Here is a 20,028-nt window from a genome sequence, read left to right on the forward strand (position 1 = left end):
TAAGCAAATTGCATATATGATGAAAACTCTAAGCAAATTGGGTACACAGTCAAGGCAACTTATGACAAACCCACGACCAGCATCCTACTGAATGGGGAAAAGTTGGAAACATTCCCACTGAAATCCAGAACCAGACAAGGATGCCTATTCTCACCACTGCTATCCAATATAGTCCTGGAAGCTTTAGCCAGAGCCATTAGGCAAGAAAAAGAAATCAAAAGGATATAAATTGGGAAGGAGGAAGTCAAACTAACCCTAATTGCAGATGACATGATTCTATATATAGGGGATACAAAAGATTCTACTAAGAGACTATTGGAACTCATAGAAGAGTTTGGTAAAATAGGATATAAAATCAACACAAAAAATCAACAGCCTATGTATACACAGACAATGCCACAGCTGAGAAAGACAGATGGACAAACCAATGGAACAGAATAGAAAAACCAGAAATCAAACCAAGCATCTACAACCAACTTATCTCTGACAAAGGAGCTAAAATCAATCCCTGGAGCAAGGACAGTCTTCAATAAACGGAGCTGGAAAAATGGGATCTCCACATGCAGAAGCATGAAGCAAGACCCCTACCCAACATCTTACAAAAACCCACTCAAAATGCACTAAAGCTCTAAATCTATGGCCTGATACCATTAAAGTATTAGCAAACATTGGGGAAACCCTGTAAGACACTGGCACAGGCAAAGAGTTCTTGGGAAAAACCCCAGAGGCACAGGCAATCAAAGCCAAAGTTTAAAAATGGGATTACATCAAATTGAGAATTTTCTTTACCGCAAAAGACACACTAAGAAAAGTGAAGAGGCAACTGACAGAATGGTAGAAATTATTTGCAAACTATACAACTGATAAAGTATTAATAAACAAAATAAAGAGATCAAGAAATTCAACAACAACAAAACAAACAACCCAGTTGAGAAATGGGCAAATGACTTAAACAGGCATATTTCAAAAGAGGAAATCCAAATGGCCAACATACACATGAAAAAATGCTCAGGACCACTAGCTGTCAGAGAAATGCAAATCAAAACCCCAATGAGGTTTCGCCTCACCTCAGTTAGAATGGCTTTCATACAGATATCAACAAACAACAAATGCTGGCGAGGATGTGGGGGGAAAAAGGTATCCTAATCCACTGTTGGTGGGAATGTAAACTGGTAAAGCCACTATGGAAGAGAGTATAGATATTCCTCAGAAATCGGAATATAGACATACCACATGACCCAGCCATCCCAAGGGAAATGAAATCAGCATATGAAAGAGATATGTGTACCTCCATATTTACTGCTACTCAATTCACAGTAGCTAAAACATGAAATCATTCCAAATGCCCATCAACTGAAGACTGGATAATGAAATTATGGGATATGTACACCATGGAATACAACATAGCAATAATAATAAATAAAATACAAAATCTGGTCATTTACAACAAAATGGATGAAACTGGAAAACATATTTAGTGAAATAAGCCAGTCCCAATGGGACAAATAATATATATCCTCCTAGACCTCTAATAACTAATAGGGCACCTACAAAAGCAATCTGTAGAAGTAAAATTGACACTTAAGAAGCAATGACTTTGAAAGCCCTTGTCTTGATTGTGAGGAATAGTTTTTTCCCATACTATTTGTTGAACTCTTTACTTTATGAACATAGAGTTAATCATATGTGTATAAAGTTAACTAAAAATAGATCTTAGTGAAAAATAAGAGTGGGAATGAGGGGGAGGAGGAAAGGGTTGGGAGTGTGGGAAGAATCACCATGTTCCTAAAGTTGTAATTATGAAATGTATGAAGATTGTAACTGTAAAGCTGTATAGTTCTGCACACATTCCTACAGACTTACTTCTAAGGGTACAATTTAGAAAGTTGCCATTGGATGCCAAACTCCCATAAGCAGGTGGTTAAAAAAAAAAAGCATCTTAAGTGTTAAAGCAATCATACAAATAGGATTAAGTATTTGGTAATAATAGATAGAATTAAAAAGGCATGAACACTCCAACATAGGAAACTGACTGCACAACAGACTCATAGAAAGACAATCTCTTAAAGCAGCACTAAGTGCCCAACTCCATTGCTTGTTTCCTTAGGTGTTTATTCAATTAATGATAAAACTTGTTCTCAAAGGAAAAAAAGTATATTATCACAAAAATCAAAAGAAAAATAAGAAAGGAAGTAGGAAAAAAGGTGGGAGGAAGGGAGGGAGGGAGGATGGGGTGGAAAATGTTATTATGTTCTTAAAACTGTATGATAATGAAATGTTTCATTTATATAAAGAAATTTAAACTTAAAAAAAAAAAAAAACTGTTTCTACCAAAAGTCACCATTAGAATGTAAAGAGGCCAGTCACAAAATGTCCTGCTTGTTATTTTCAGGTAACATAACCAGCATTCAGTGTTCACAAGCCCACTAGCAACAAATTCCTTGCTTTTGTCTAAAAACAGCTTCTGGGGCCAGTACTATGGTGTAGTGGGTTAAGCCTCTGCCTGCAGTGCCAGCATCCCATGTGGATGCCAGTTCTCGTCCTGGCTGCTCCTCTTCCAATTCAGCCATCTGCTATGACCTGGAAAAGCAGATGATGGCTCAAGTGCCTCGGCCCCTGCACATGTGTGATAGACCTGGAAAGAACTCCTGGCTCCTGATAGGCTCAGCTTCAGCCATTGTGGCCATTTGGGGAGAGAGTGAGCAGAGGGAAGACCTTTCTCTGTCTCTCCCTGTCTGTCTGTAACTCTATCTCTCAAATAAATAGAAAACTTTTTTAAAAAACAAACACAAAAAACAGCTTTCTTTCACCCTCATTTTTGAACAATGTATTTGCTGCATATTAACTTCTAGCTTGGCAGTTATTTTCTGTAAGCACTTTAAAGGTATTATTCTATTGTCATTTTGGCTTCCATTGCTCCTGTGGGAGACATCAGCTGTTAGTCCTATGATTACTTCTTTGAAATATGTCTTTTTCCCTCATCCCTGGGTATCCTTAGGATGTTCTCTTTTGTTTCCAGATCATGTCACTATGATGTATCTAAGTGTGATTCTAGTCTTCTTTGCCCTGCTTTACTTTTCTGGGCTTGGTCAGTGTTACTTCTGTCTCATTCTTTATGTCTCTCCAAGACTTCAGCTACTTATTTTTAAAGCCATTTCATTTTCTGAACATGCCTGCAAAAGCACATCTGTTCCATTATTTTATTTTCATTCTCCAGTATGTTTTTTCTGTTGACCTCTCTTGCAGCTCACTAATCTAACCTTTTGCTGTGCAAATTCATCATTCAAATTATCCAGCTAATGTGTTTTCAATGCCATATACTGTGTTCAGTCCTAAAATTTCCATTTGACTTTTGTGATACTTTTCTGACTGAAATCCTTGCCTGTTTTATCCATAATTATCTCAAACATACAATTCAGCTTACAGTTCTTTTCAGCTAATGCCAATATCTGTATTATCTGTTTCTCATGTTTCTTTTTTTTTAGTTTTTTATTATATGTCCTACTTTTTGACATGTTTTACAATCCTCAATTTCCAGGTGTTATATATAAAGATGTTATAGACTTCTAGTGATATCTCCCTAGAGAGATTCATCTTTCCTTCTACTAGAACAATAAAGAATGATTACCTTAATCCAACCAGGAATCATGATAAATCAAGGCAGAATTCAAGTGTTGGCATAAAGCTCATTATACATTGATTTGTCCCAGCCCTCAGTTTTGATTACCAAGGTTATTTTCCAGATCCTGTCCTGTCAGGTCCTGAATTTTAATCTTTATGAGACTTTCTGCTCAACTGTGTCTTTGGTTCCACAAAGCTCCAAAATTCTGCAAGTTTTCTGGGGAAGGAACTGCACATGCTGGGACTCCTCTTCTCCACCAAAAGTTCCTGGTTTCTATCCCTAGAAGCAAGCTTTAAGAAATACTAAACTAAACCAGCATTCTGCTGCATTCCAACCTAAAAGAAGCTATAGAAATCAACTCACTTCTAAATGTCCACTGCTCTTGGAATCTTGCCTGGACAGATTTCTACTGCTTTCAAATGGATGAATTATTTATTTTACCCACATTTTCTATTAAAGGACAGCAGTGATGGATTTGATCATTCTAGGAACTAGTGACAGTTGTGTTGCCCACTCTTTCCCTCTCTGATATTTTGGAAATTTCTATTGCATACAGAGTATGTAGGAACAGATACTTTTTTTGCTTATAGGTTACCTGATACCAAAGAGCCACATTAAGACTTAATAGAGGGCTGGCACCACAGCTCACTAGGCTAATCCTCTGCCTGCGGCACTGGCACCCTGGGTTCTAGTCCCGGTTGGGGCACCAGTTCTGTCCCAGTTGCTCCTCTTCCAGTCCAGCTCTCTGCTATGGCCCAGGAAGGCAGTGGAGGATGGCCCAAGTGCTTGGGCCCTGCACCTGCATGAGAGACCAGGAGGAAGCACCTGGCTCCTGATTGGCGCAGCACGCTGGCCACAGTGCACCAGCTGTAGCGGCCCTTTGGGGGATGAACCAACGAAGAAAGACCTTTCTCTCTATCTCTCTCACTGTCTAACTCTGCCTGTAAAAAAAAAAAAAAAAAAAAAAAAAAAAAAAGACTTAGTAGAACAGTACATTTCTAATTAAGTGTAGTCACTGCAAAGAAACTTGAACCCATTCCTTGTGGACAGTTGTCCTTCGTATTGAAGGAAAGGAGAGTTATGAATACTTGATAGCCAAAAGTGATGGACTGTAATAGACAGCTAGTTGTCCCCTATGATGCCCTTCCTTTCTTCCAAAATTTGGTTACACCCAGTCATATAGAATGGAGACATACAAGCTTCTCTTTCAACTGAATTCACATGGCAATCTGGCAGGTAAGATGTCATGTGGCAACTTAAAAGCTGGGCAAGTCCTTTCCTTTACCTTCTAATACTTTCCTCCTGAGCAGAGTATGGATGTGATAGCTGTGAGTGAAGCAACCATATTAGATCATGAAACGATTGCGAATGAAAGCTATACATGATGAAGCAAGAGGAAGGGGACATGGGCCTCTGAGTACTCTCTGGAGTGGAACTATGACAGCCATCCTGGACAACATGCCGTAACAGCTTTACATGAGAAGTTAAGTATCTGTCTTGTTTCATCTACTACTATTTTTTTGGTTTTGTTACTTGCAGCTAAACCCAACTTAATTAGCAAAGTTCAGGGCAGCAAATCTCAAATTGTGAAGTCATTGTCTGCATTCACCTGCCTTTTTCATAATATACCAGAACATGATTAACCTTTTTCTCTCTAGTGACCTGCATCAACAGTGCAAAAGTGGTGGTGGATAAAGTCACCAGCATCTTAAAATGAATCAAGGTATTTGCAGTCATTGTAGTCCTCACTGTCACACATGTGCTATTGGGGGTGTGTGGGAGGGGTGGTTTCAATATCCTTATAAGGCAGTAAAAATCATTTATTTTAAATCTTGACTCTTAAGTAAATGGTTCTTTAAAAATAAATTCTGTATGAAGAAATAGAAAGTATAAAGTACTTCTGGGGATACAAGATATGACAGTTATCTTAAGAAAAGGTACTTGATGGCTGCAGAGACTCAAAATAATCCAGAGTGGCTACTCTGGTCTTTATCGAAAAGGAACACGGAGAACCTGGCACCCTCGTGGCTCCTAAGGATGGTCTGAAGCTGGGGTCCAGGCCTTCAAAAGCCTTAGAGGGGAGAGAGCAGGTTTCGGCGCCCCTTGTTGGCAAAAGGTTTGATGCTCCACCAATCTTACCTAAAGCTGCCAGAGAGGCTTTGGGAACTGTCAACAGAGCTACAGGAAAGTCCGTGAAGATGAATGGACCCCTCAAACAAAAACAGCCCAGCGCTGCCAAAAAGATAACCGAGAAAAACGTTAAAGCAAAAAACTCTGTTCCTGCCTCAGATGACACCTATCCAGAAATAGAAAATTTTTTTCCCTTCAATCCTCTAGATTTTGAGTTTTGACCTGCCTAAAGAGCACCAGATCGCACACCTCCCTTTGAACAGAATGCCTCTCATGATCCTCGATGAGGACAGAGAACTTGAGAAGCTGTTACAGCTGGGGCCCCCATGCCTGGGAAGATGGCTTCTGCACCCTGGGAGTCTGGTCTGTTGCCATCTCCTTCAAGCATCCTGTCAGCCTTAGATGTTGACTTGCCTGCCACCTGTGTGTTATGATATGGATATTTAAATTTCTTACTGCTTGGTAGTCCGCGTTTGTGTTAATAAAGCATTTCTTTCATGGAAGTTAAAAAAAAAGAAAAAGTACTTGCTGAGATTGTTTTGAGTTATGAGATAAACTTGGCATTTGACATTTTGTCACATATGAACAAAGTGAACTGTCACTTCAAAGAAAATGAACAGCATGTGTTGTCAATGATAAAGTTTAAGCTTTCAAGTGAAAATCACAATTTTGAAAAATATGTTTCTGCCATCTGAACTTGAGGCCTTTTCAACATTTAAATGGCTATTTTTATGTGGTGTTGGTCATGTTAAACATGATGTAATTTTTTTATGGTTAAGTGTATTAGTATTTGGAAGACCTGCTTAAGTGAATTAGTAGTTTCCAATGCCAACTGCATGACAGTGTAAAAGCATGCATGGGAAACAGTCTCAAAAAGCAGCAGAAACCAAGACTCTAATGTGCCTCAATGCAAAATTCCATTTATAAGAATTCAGATTCTACATTGCTAATAACCTTTCAGAAACTACCTCTCCTGTTTAGTTTTGGTACAGTATCCAACAATAAATACACAGTCATATGAAAAGGCTATTAAAGTGTTCCCCCTACTTTACAAATACACCTGTGTGGGGCTGAATTTACTTCAAACAAAACAACACTCAAACATTAAATTTGGAAACATGAGAAGCCAGCTTTCTTCAATTAAGCCAGATATTAAAGAAACCTTCAAAAATGTAAATTAATGGCACTATTGTAAGATTTTATTAAAAAATAATTCTCATAAAATATGTACATTTATGTTAACATAAAATTTGTTTATTGTCAGGGCTGGCGTTGCGGCATAATGGATAAAGCCACTGCCTGCAATGCTGGCATCCCATATGGGCGCCAGTTTGAGTTCCAGCTGTTCCACTTCCAGTCAAGGTCCCTGCTAATGCACCTGGGAAAGCAGTGGAAGATGGCCCAAGTCCTTGAGTCCCTGCACCTACATGAGACCCAGATGAAGCTCCTGGCTCCTGGCTTCAGCTTGGCCCATGATCGCAGTTGTGGCCATTTGGGGAGTGAAACAGCAGATGGAAGACCTCTCTAGCTCTCTCTCCCTCCTTCCCCCTCTCCCTCCTTTGAATAATGATGTAAATATCAAATGCTCCTTGGCAGAAGAAAGGTTTTCCACCTGAGAGAAAATCCTGGTGATGTCAGTAGTAGTGCTCACTCATCAAATAACCACTGATCACGTACCACGTGCCAGGTACTACACAGAGCATTAAGGGTAGAGAAGGAAGCAGCAAGACAGGTGAGATCTTATCTTTTATGGAGCTGACACACAGCCCACAGTCAAATCTTTTCCCCCTGATGAAGAGTGGGCTTTTCACCTGAGAGGGTATGGAGGTATAGATGAAAGATTAGAGGTGTTAACAATAATAGAATGAATTAAATTTAGATTTGCTCTCCTCCCCAATGGAGGTGGGAAAGAAAAAATGTCTGACATACATGCTTTTAAAATAACAGCATGGGTCATAAAATACATTCTGAAAACATTCTTCAGCCTGAGGTTGAGGTTGAGATAAAGAAGAAAAATAAGAAAGTCACACAAAAGGGCAAGAGACAGAAGAATCAACAGGCAGCAGAGGAAGAAAGGGGGAAGGGGAGGGGGTATTGGCAGGCAAGAAGAAAAAACTTTAAAGTATGTTAGTTTTCTTTGACTTAATTACCTCTTTTTTATTATTTTTTTATTTTTTATTTATTTATTTTTTTGACAGACAGAGTGGACAGTGAGAGAGAGGGACAGAGAGAAAGGTCTTCCTTTGCCGTTGGTTCACCCTCCAATGGCCGCCTTGGCCAGCGCGCTGCGGCCGGCGCACCGCGCTGATCCGATGGCAGGAGCCAGGAGCCAGGTGCTTCTCCTGGTCTCCCATGGGGTGCAGGGCCCAAGCACCTGGGCCATCCTCCACTGCACTCCCAGGCCACAGCAGAGAGCTGGCCTGGAAGAGGGGCAACCGGGACAGAATCCGGCGCCCCAACCGGGACTAGAACCCGGTGTGCCGGCGCCGCTAGGCGGAGGATTAGCCTAGTGAGCCTCGGCGCTGGCCTTAATTACCTCTTTTAAAACCCATTTATGTCTACCTCTTATGGTAAAGTATAATACAAATATATCAACTTCCATATTAGCAAACACCATCTTTTCTAAATTTCACAATTCTTACAGAAAATTGCTTTATCCTACAGTTTTTGAAGATTCCCCAGCTTGCCCCAAAAGTACTTCTGTTAACTCTTCAATCATCATTCCCACATTTCATTCATTTAAACAAAAAGTTTGACTTGGAGTTGTGGAGAAAAAATACCATCTCTCAATACTTACCCTAGCTTTTTAATCTTTACGCCAATAAAAAAATTTGTTCAATTTCATTCATGTCATTCACATTAGATATAATATGCCATATGAACACCAATACAAAATAAGATGTTTCATGGTTGCCAGTATCAATAGACCACAAAAGTCCAAAAACTTCAAACCTATTTATTACCCCAATTCTAAAAGTTGAACAAAGAAAAAACTAATTTCAGTGTTCACTACAACTTACTGTTTTGGTAAAAAATGAGTGATCTGTTAGTAATATTTCATTATGAGTACACAGAAAACCCTGAATTATTTGCTGATGGATTTTCCCCAGCTTTTTTGAGCTCCTGGATTGCTTCCTCATGTTTCTGGGCCATATCCTTCTATTGCTATTAGTAAATGTACAAGAGTACATGTTGATCAACATTTAAGTATTAACCTTTAGGTTTAATCCTGACATTAGCAATACAAAACAAACAAGAAAATGTTTTATAATTCATTTCAAAGTGAAATACATTTCATGTCTGAGATGTCCTTAACATCAATTTTCCATAACTTAGCACACCTTCTCTTCACAGGAATCTATATTTTTAACGCTCACTTCTTTCCAGGTCTTCTCTGACCACTCCACTTACTACCTCTGGTACTTTCTATGCCCTTTATCTTGTTCCATTTACTTCAATAGAACATGTCACGATCAGTCATAAAAAATAATTCAATGCCATTTTCTTTTTCTGTGTTCTCTTCTCTCACTGACACTCCCTAATGGCCCCCCAACACTCCCCGCCACACAATGTGCTTCATGAGGGTGGGGGTATTAGTTCCTAGCACGTAATATGCAATCAAAAACACTGAGCTTGGGGTTGGTGGTGTGGTGCAGCAGGTTAAGCCACGGCCTGCGAGGCCAGCATCCCATATCAGAATGCCAGTTTGAGTCTCAGTTGCTCTACTTATGATTCAGTGCATGATTAATGCACATGGGAAAGCCATGGAAGATGGCCCATGTGGCTGGGTCCCACCCTGCCAATCACGTGCGAGACCAAGATGGAGTTCCAGGCTCCTGGCTTTGGCTTGGAACTCCATCCAACCATTTGGGGAGTGAACCAGTGGATGGAAGATCTCTCTCTCTGTTTCTTCCTCTCTCTTTGCCACTCTGCCTTTCAAATAAGAAGCATAAATCAACACACACACACACACACACACAAACTTGTTACATGGATCTTGAATTACAAGAACAATTTCCTTAGGTTAGAGATGAGAAAATTACTCTACAAATGTGGAGGTAAAAAGGAACCTAAACAGGGAAAAAAGTGACAAAGTCCATATAACTGGTGTCCCCACTGCATGATTTAAGAACACAGACATGTGTTCTTTACACAGACATGCCAGAGCCAGTCTACTTGGTAGTGACATTGTGGACAAACTCACCTCTCCATGCCTCAATTTACCTGGTACAAAATAGGGATGATAACAGCACCAACTTACTGCTGCTATTAAGGTGATTACATTTGATAATGTGTGTAAAATACTACAGTGTATAGCATTAAGTACGTATTTAATAAAAGGGAGCTCATGCTAATATTACTATTCTTACTCTCATCATGACCATCATCAACTCACTCAGCCTCAATAGCCTGTTTTCTAATAGTTACATAAAAGTTTATGGTAAGATAAGCTATCTAGTTCTTAAGTCAATATAATTGAGAAATAATCATATTAAAGAGATAAAACAGTTACCAAAATGAGAACAGCAAAAAAGGGGAGGAAAATAAAAAACTATAAAAACTAGATTCTCAAGGTACTGTGTACAGCACAATAATAAAGTCCACAAAAAGATACTTAGCCACTAAGAAAAAAGTTATACTGCATTTAATATACTAAGGTGGTAAGAAAATATATAATTCTAAAAGTAGGAAGATTTACTTTATGCAGACTTTTGGTATAAAAGATAAACTTCCATTACCTTCCAAATTTATCTTCTATAGAAAAAAAAGTAAATGAGGCATTATTATATAAATAGCTTGGATATCTCTGCTGTAAGCACCATTACGGTGATTTATGCCTATCTCTTTATGTGAGATCTTTATGTGGGAACATTCTTCTTAAACACTCTGTCATGTTCTGTATCATGTGTGGATTTCAGAGAGAGAGCAGAGTTCCATTTACACTCTCAGTGACTTTGCTACTACCTTGTAACAAATCCGCAATTATCAATCCTATTTCCTTTAGTAAGAGTAACCAAGGTCCTCAGTAAGAAAATAAAATTTCAAAGTCAAAACCACATTTCAAACTTCTTAAAAGATTTCTTTTTGTTCAATTCCTTTGTAAAAACATTGGTCACCATTTAACATACAGTGGCAACAAAATGCACTCAATTCACATGCATCAAGAAGTCAATAAATCATAATACACAGAACACAAATTTCAAACAAACAGCACTAAAGTAGCTCATGTTGCATTTCACATTTCTAGTGCTCCTAAAAGAGAAATTAATATGAGAAACACAGATTCCAGTTTCAACCTCAAATAAGGTTCTGTGTGGCAAATAACATGAAACAATGATCATATGAAATCATTATCTGAAAGGGAGTCACTTTTTTTCAGAAATCACTTTGTGCAAAGCACCATACCGGAACAAATAATTTTTTTTGGAAAAAAAAATGTATACAAAGAACAGAAAGGTTCCATTTTTTTTGAAAATTTATTACCTGACTGATTCAAACTTTTATTATACCTATAAATTATCTTTCAATGTAAAGGTTATATATTCATGTTTTGACAACTTAAATAATTCTGTCGATAGTCACCTAAACTGATAGATTCTGTTAATAATAATGATAATTCTGCTAATAATAGGACTAGATTACTTTCAGGAGCAAAAAAAAATATTATTAATCAAAAGTCCTTTCTAAACTTTACAAGCAAAGTTCCTGGAATATGAGATTTAATTAAAAAAAAGAAAAGCACCATAATAAAATACTTCTAAAAAAACCAGAAAGGATTGCCAATCAATATATAAATTAGGAACAGAAGCATTTATATATTTACCAAAAAAAAAATTTGAAATAAGCACTCTATTCCTATTAATCTGAAACTTAAAAAAATTCTTTTTGGTATCTGTATATGATACAATTGGAAGAAACAAACTACTATTCTGTTTAACATGTCAAGTTTTACAATTTTGATTTAATCTGATGAGAAATGTCATACTATCTGTGCGTAAGAATGTTATATATTTATTTATACACTATATGATGTATTTTCTAGCCAAATAGTAAATATTAATCTCAATTTCTCTCCTCCATGATGCGTCTAATTATTCTGTTACAAGTAAGAGTAATTTTTAGCATATTTAACAGACCACATAATAAAAAATCATAAAGCTTCAGAAAATTAGAATTTATGAGTCTACATGGTTATATTTAAGTCAGATATACAAGACTAGAAACAAGTAGCTTTAACCAAGACTATGCTTTAAACACCAAAAAAAAAAAAAAAAAAAAAAAGGAAAACAACTGAAGGAAAGAATTTCTCCTAATATAACTTTGACTAGACTATATTGCAAAAACAAAGAATACAAAATATTTAGTTTTCACTTCAAAAGAAATTATCCAGAAAAACGTACACTGAACAAAATACAAGATTAGGATTATGAACATGAAGTGTTTGGGCTCATTCCATTCAGATGAGAAGATAACATATTGTGAGGGAAAAAAATCCTTCTCAAACAATGATTTATATCTCATTCGTCTTTCAAACATCACTTCAACTTCAGCACTTAGACCATAAGCCTTCTTGACAGTTTCCATTTTACACTTCTCTAAAAATAAATACTTTAGCTTCCTAATTTCCAAGCATCACGTCAAATTCCTTAGTTCACCCTAATTCCATAACCTCCATTTAAAAGACTATAAAATAGTCATTGTCTTCCCTTCAGGAAATCAGAACCCACCATGAAATTATTCAAAACTGGGAGATTAAAGTAAGAAAATCAACCAAAAATAAGTATCCTCGTTAAAACATATGGTTTCATGTAGTACAGAAACTACACATATTTGTTCTTTCTGATTAACCCCGGGCCCTTCAGACAGTACAGTCAGAAAACTGAGTTATACATACATAAAATCTGCATCCATTTTGAAAAGATGTGAGAGTTAAGAAAATGACTGAATTTTATGATTGCAAATGTTTACTGTGAAACAGTACAAAATTGATGGTGCCAAAAAGAGAGTAAAAAAATCTTTAACTGATATTAAACATCTCAAGTAATCTGGAAAAATCCTAAATTTGAATTGTAACTATTAGGGAACAACAACATCAACAAAAGCTTCCATGCAAGTAGGCATGTTAAGTAACAGATAGGCAAACCCCAAGTCAATATAGTACATCAATGACCAATACTTAAATAATATTGTGATAGATAAAGAAAGAAGAAAAGATAAGATGTTGACTGCTGCTGATGAAAAGGCATTTCAACAATTTACACAAATGCTACTAAACAGTTTTTTTTTAAAAAGATGTCCTAAGAAGACCAAGCCACAATAAGTTAGTGTTCCATAACACATGCTGAATTATTTGATCCCGTATCTATACACTGTTACTGTCTGAACTCCTAAATGTTGTGACAGTATATTTAATAACTGAGGTACATTAGTTTACATCTTCCTATAGGTATTCTAAGAGGATTCATTTTTCTTTTCCAGTTTTTCATCTTCTTCACCTCCTCCAAAGAAAATCAAAGGAAACATTCCTAGAATGCAGCCAATAGTCACCCCAACAGCTTTGCCCTAAGGAAACAAAAGAGAACATTTTCAAAAGTTACTATATCCCTGAAAGAGGTATCCTTGCCTAAGTATAATAATAGGCAATGGTTATAACATTCAACTACAACTTCGTTTCATTACAGTAACAAATATAAAAAATACTATAAAAATATCTTAGAATATTTAAAATTCAAAGCAACCAGCACAATTTTTAATTGTCAAAAAAGAATCGAAGAAACTTTCAGACAGAAAAACACTTTTCTTCTTAAATTTTTATTTATTTGAGAGACAGAAAGCTCCTATGCACTAGCTTACCCCTAAAAGCCCAACACAGCCTGGGTTGGGTCAGGCCACCCCAAACCAGGAGTCAGAAATTCAGTCCATGTCTTTCAAGTGGGTGACAGGGGTCCTTTCACTTGAGCCATCAACTGCTGCCTCCCAGGGTCTGCATTAGCCAGCAGCTAGAATTGGGAGTGCAAGTGGGAATCAAACCCAGACACTCTGATATGAGATGCAGGTAATCCCAACCCAGTGCCTTAACCACTAGGGAAAATGCCTACCCCAGGAAAACATTAAAAAAAAAACCTGTATATTTTTATTAATGTCAGAAGGAAGGAAGAAAGACAGGGGAACAAAAATCTCAGTATCTGTTCTCAATATATTTAGGTTAGCTAGCCCTTGAATGTATTACTTATCAATATTTATTTCTAGGTGTATCTATATGTAGATATAAACATTATGTAAGCATAATTTTTTTCTGCCTCACTCCACCCCCTATAGTCACACTTTCTAATAAACTTCCAAACTGTTGCATAAACTTAATCTGACTTCTATATTCTACTCAGTCTATAGGTCCATATTCTACTTAATGTTCTCCTTATCATAAAAAGGCACTGCTACTTTTCTAGCATTTTAAGTAAATAACAATAAGCATTTCTGTGTGCAGCTCTTCACCAATGATTTAAAAAATCAAGTAATATTAGTATTTTTGCATCTTTCTAAGACAGTCCATGCTGTCCACATTGACAACACTACAGATACATACAAACCAATTTCAATATGTGTATTTACACACTACATTTTCTGAAACCTCACTTAACATTATGAAAATGTTCTTTTTTTATTTTTGTAAACGATTTTTAAGATTTGTATTACCTCGATGAGTATCACGTTTAGACAGTTTTCAATTAAGTTTCATGTTATCATATATACATTTTGAATACCTACTATGTGCTGAGCTCTGTGCTGGGTATACTAGGCAGATAGGAACTAATCAGATGCTGTCTGTTTCTCTTCTCTAAGACCTTCCGGTTAGGTAAACAAAGACAAAATTAATTATTACATATTACAGATCATGAATAAAATATCTTCTCCTATAAACTGCCCACCTAGCTATCAGATCCTATACTTTTTTTCCCAGTAAATTTCAATATTAGACATTAATATTTTGGAAATAACTTTTTAAAATTTTTTCAACTGTTATTCTGGGGAGTTTATGTCATCAATATTGGTGTTTATAGTAGTATGCCCATGCTTTAATTTAATAGCTAAATCTGTCATTTTCATTACATGAAAATTTTAAAAGCATCACTCCTCCAGAATTATAACTAGCAGACATTTTCTTCATTCTAGGTGTTGGTAGAGTTAATCCTAGATTCTGATTTTGACCTCAATATTTGTATTCAATGATTCATTCCTAGAAAGCCTATATTGCGTTTTAGACTTCTAACTTCCCCACATACACGAAATGACCATTGCCAATAGGTTCCACTTCCACTTCCATCCATTCTATGAAAATGCTGGTTACCATTATCCATAGCAACCAAGACATTCCTCCCCCTCACTGATAAAATTATCTCAAGGAGATAAAAGATCAGTAGGGCAGGGAGGGAGGAAAGAAATTATATCCTTTTCATTCTCCCTGATCTAGGACCTGAGATTATTTTTCTATTGTTAAAAAAAGTGATTTATATATTATTATTAGGTCTTATGATATTCTTGGTCTTACATTGGGGCAAATCTGAGAACTTGAGTCCATCTATAATATCATCCTATAAGAAAATATTTTCCAGATTTCAAATAACCAAATTGCTAATGAGGTTTTTTAAATACAACCTATGCCCATTAGAACCTGAATGTGCATTTGTATATATTCTGAGTAAATTTCAGAGTTGGTCTATGTCAGGAATAGACAGCTGATCACAACTTTAAAAGCCTCAGTTTGAATGTAATCAAAACACTATGTCATTCACAGTAAAAGATTTGATCCTAGCCTAAAACAGGGAGCGTCAACAACTAAGCAGCAGTCACTGCTTTGCTTTACTGCAGGGGGCTTTCTCAAAGAACACAAACACACATACACTATAAATACTAGTGGAGTAACCGAGGTGTTTTCGCCATACACGAAGGGAAATGAGCCTATTATTAATATATAAAGAAAATAAAATTACCAATTCTATAAGGAGAGATCCAAGGAAAATAAACTCTCTTGAACCCAACTTCAACACTAAAATTTTCAGCCAAACTGCTAGAATGTTAGAATATCCGTATTCACCCATGACTCTGACTGACATCTGCTACCTGGTCTCACTTCAATTGCACGATAGGGACACATAAAATAAAAGGAAGGGTCCAAAAGAATAGTCTATTTCTTATTTATTTATTTGAGAGGGAGGGAGGCAGGCAGAGAGAGAGTGAATGAGAGAAAGAGTGAGAGAAATGCCTGTCTCCATCTGCTGGTTTACTCCACAAATGCCCATAATGTCTGGAATCAAAGCCAAAGCCAGGAGCTAGGAGTACAATCCAGTTCTCCCATGCTGATGGCAGGAACCCGATCACTTGAACCAACACCACTGCCTCTCAGAGTCTGCACTGGTGGGAAACTGCAGTCAGGAACTGGAGCTGGGAATCAAACCCGGGTACTCCAAAATCAGACGCAAGTGTCTGAAACCACAAGGCCCAATGCCCATTTCTAACATTTTATTTTCTTAAAAGCCTTTTACACTTTATAAAGTAAAAACTGTAAGCAAACAGGCCCTCATTTTGCTTCTATAATCTCCTACATTTCAATTGAAAACTAAACATTTCCTAGTTCAGTAGTGATCCTTTAACACTCATATTTAAAGGATAATTACTGTGAATTAAAGATATGAAAAAGTAATAATCCAAATGTTCTCATTTAATAAAAATAAACATTAACTGTTACCACTAGCAACCCAAAAGCAACAAAAGAAACTCAGAACTGAAAAATAATGCCTAAAACAATGAACTTTAATAATGTTTACTATGAATGATTAAAACAAAATATAAAGTATTATAGTATGACGTCCAAAATGTTCTATTTAGGAATACCTGTTCTTAGTTTAAATTTTGCAGTAGACATTTAAAGTAATGAATGATAATTTCATTCTAGCTATGAATATCATACAGTTTATATGTTAATATTTTTCACATATAAATTCTTACTCCCAATAAACAAATTAGCTTTAATATCTGTAGTATACAACAAATTCAATTTAACTTAAATACATTAATTTTATATTTTACATTTCTTCTTTACCTCCCATTGATCCACTGCCATTTGTTTTTCCGTATCCCATCAGACCAAAGAAACAAAGAAATCGCTCAGAAATTATCACCATTGAGCAAATACAATCACTGCTTCTTATCTACAAGAGACTGCTTCCAGAACCCATCCTCCACCCCCACAGATACCAAAATGTGAAGATATTAAAATCTCTTCTGCAAAATATTGTAGCATGTACATATAACCAGCACATAGCCTCTTGTTCATTTTAATAATCCCTAGCTAATTTATTTTTTTAAATATCTATTTCATTTATTTTGAAAGAGTTACAGAAAGAGAGGTAGAGACAGAGAGAAAGAATCTTTCATCTCATCCACAGATGGTCTTAACAGTGAGTGCTGGGATAGGCCGAAGCCAGGAGCTTCAGAGTCTTCCATGTGGGCAGCAGGGAATCAAACACTTTGGCCATCCTCCACTGCTGTACCAGGCCATTAGCAGAGAGCTGGATCAGAAGTAGAACAGCCAGGATACAAACCGGTGCCCATACGGGATGCTGGCATTGCAGGCGATGGCATTACCTGTTATATCACAAAGTCAGTCCCTCTAGCTAACATTTTTTTTTTTTTTTTTGATTGGCAGAGTGGACAGTGAGAGAGAGAGACAGAGAGAAAGGTCTTCCTTTTCCGTTGGTTCACCCCCACAATGGCCGCCGTGGCCAGCGCGCTGTGGCCAGCGCACCACGCTGATCCGATGGCAGGAGCCAGGTGCTTCTCCTGGTCTCCCATGGGGTGCAGGGCCCAAGGACTTGGGCCATCCTCCAGTGCACTTCCAGGCCACAGCAGAGAGCTGGACTGGAAGAGTAGCAACCGGGACAGAATCCAAGAATCCGGCGTCCCGACCAGGACTAGAACCCAAAGTGCTGGCGCCGCAGGTGAAGGATTAGCCTATTGAACCTCGGCACTGGCCCTCTAGCTAACTTATAATACAAAATAATGCAAATGCTATGTAAATATTTGTTATACTGTATTGTTTAGGGAATGAGGACGGGGGGAAATTTTTGTATCTGTCAGTACAGATGCAATTATTTTAAAAATATTAGCAATCCACGGTTGTTGTAATCCATGAATAGAGAGAAATGATTGTAGATACCAAATTGAAAAACAAAAACAAAAACAAAAACAAATCTTTTCATTATGTTCTTAGAACTGTATCTACAGGGGCTAGCACTGTAGCCTAAAGGTAAAGCTACCACCTGCAGTGCCGGCATCCCATAAGGGCGCCGGTTTGTATCCTGGCTGCTCCACTTCTGATCCAGCTCTCTGCTACGGCCTGGGAAAGCAGTAGAAGATGGCCCAAGTGCTTGGGCCCCTGCACCGGCATGGGAGACTGGAAGAAGCTCCTGGCTCCTGGCTTCGGATCAGCTTAGCTCTAGCCATTGCGGCCAATTGGAGAGTGAACCAGGGGATGGAAGACCTCTCTCTCTCTCTCTGCCTCACTTTCTCTCTGTGTGTAACTCTGACTTTCAAATAAATAAATAAATCTTCAAAAAAAAAAAAAAAGAATTGTATCTACAAATCACATTGAATCTCTTAAAAACTAATTAACAGTAAAATTTAAAAACTGCAAAAAAAAAAAACTTCTCAGACACCAGACTTGATTTCTTTATGGGAAGAGAAAATGATTAGCACTCACTGCCCCCCCCCCCCCCTATTTTTTTTGACAGGCAGAATGGACAGTGAGAGAGAGAAAGAGACAGAGAGAAAGGTCTTCCTTTTGCCGTTGGTTCATCCTCCAATGGCCGCCGCACTGCAGCCGGTGCATCGCCCTGATCTGAAGGCAGGAGCCAGGTGCTTCTCCTGGTCTCCCATGCGGGTGCAGGGCCCAAGAACTTGAGCCATCTTCCACTGCACTCCTGGGCCATAGCAGAGAGCTGGCCTGGAAGAGGGGCAACCGGGACAGAATCTGGCGCCCCGACCGGGACTAGAACCTGGTGTGCCAGCGCCGCAGGTGGAGGATTAGCCTATTGAGCCATGGCACCGGCCACTCACTACCCCTTAAAACTTTCCTTGCAGGCTTCCATAATACCATGAGCTCTTAGTTTTTCTCTAGAGTTCTATTATTCTGTACATTTCTCTAGCACGTAACAAATACTGCTTAATATTAATTGAATTATACATGTAACTTGAGTATTTAAAAGACAAGTATACCTACAAAAAATACTTAGAAAAAATAAGCAATCAATAAATACAATAGTTTTTCTGAAACTGCTAAGACCCAGACAATTTTTGTTAAAACTCCACTCAAGGAGCTGGCGTTGTAGCACACTTAATTAAGCCATAGCCTGTGACGCTGGCATCCCATGAGCACCCAACTGTTCAAGACCCAGCTGATCCACTTCTGATCCAGCTCCCTGCTAATGTGCCCGAGAAAGCAGAAGATCGTCCAAGTGCTTGGGTCCCTGCCACCTACGTGGAAGACCAGAGGATGGTTTTTCTTTTTTTTCTCTCTCTCTCTTCTGTAACTCTTTCAAATAAATTATCTTTCAAAACAAATCCACTAAAATCAAATTTCATCTCAAATTCTCAAAGGTCTAACTACACAGTATCTTGCTCTGAGTAACCAAAGTTATCATCATAAACCATAGAAGTTACTTACCAAATGTGTACTAACACGTGTTTGCCACATGTCAACTTGCTTTGGTGTGAGATCAGGAATTGACAGGCCTAACCTAGAAGCCAAAGCTTCAACATAGCCTGCAAGTCTTTAAAAAAAAAAAGAGAGCGAGAGAGAGAACAGAACATAGATGGAAAAGAAATGTGCAAATGTTAGTAAAAAAACAGGTAGTAAAAAACAATTACCACAAAAACAAAAGTGATACTTTTATATCTGTGCTTCATCCTCTAGAAGTGGTATAAACATTTTTATAACTGTTTTATTGTGCATAAAATATCCAGTTTAAAAGTACTTTCATATTAATATATTTAATATACACAGAAATTGACATAGACAATTATTCTCTATCATTAAAGTATCAATAAGGTATGTGAAATTTTTTCATAAATAATTATGACTACCACACTTATTCCAAATTCAAAGCAAAGCACTCTAGCGTATGATATAAATTAGTAACAGTTCTTTGAAAGCAAAGGTTTTCAAAATTCATCTGCTTGCTCTACTAAGAAACAGTCTCAAATTTTCACAGCAATCTTAA

General features: G+C 37.5%; 1 protein-coding gene and 1 pseudogene across 7 annotated transcripts in view; one reads left to right on the forward strand and one right to left on the reverse strand.

The window, feature by feature from the left end:
* Positions 1-20,028, reverse strand: part of TMEM65 (transmembrane protein 65) — a 121,139-nt gene that overhangs the window by 41,525 nt on the left and 59,586 nt on the right. For 3 of the 6 annotated variants that reach the window (XM_051844810.3, XM_051844811.3, XM_051844813.3), the window contains 2 exons: positions 19,473-19,578; positions 10,812-13,315 (listed from right to left, as the gene is read on the reverse strand). In XM_051844810.3, coding sequence (XP_051700770.1) covers positions 13,205-13,315; positions 19,473-19,578 — 217 coding nt within the window. In that variant the 3' untranslated portion in view covers positions 10,812-13,204. Of the gene's footprint in view, positions 1-10,811; positions 13,316-14,518; positions 14,596-19,472; positions 19,579-20,028 lie in introns of those variants that run through there. The other 3 variants (XM_051844812.3, XM_070075478.2, XM_070075477.2) reach the window with 2 other exon arrangements.
* On the forward strand, positions 4,976-11,526 carry LOC100352146 (securin pseudogene; annotated as a pseudogene). The gene is made up of 2 exons (XR_016235717.1): positions 4,976-5,085; positions 5,595-11,526. The product of XR_016235717.1 is annotated as a securin pseudogene (transcript).

The sequence above is a fragment of the Oryctolagus cuniculus genome, chromosome 6, assembly GCF_051225735.1.
Source record: "Oryctolagus cuniculus isolate XC-2025 breed Fujian yellow rabbit chromosome 6, ASM5122573v1, whole genome shotgun sequence".
In the NCBI taxonomy this organism is placed as follows: domain Eukaryota; kingdom Metazoa; phylum Chordata; class Mammalia; order Lagomorpha; family Leporidae; genus Oryctolagus; species Oryctolagus cuniculus.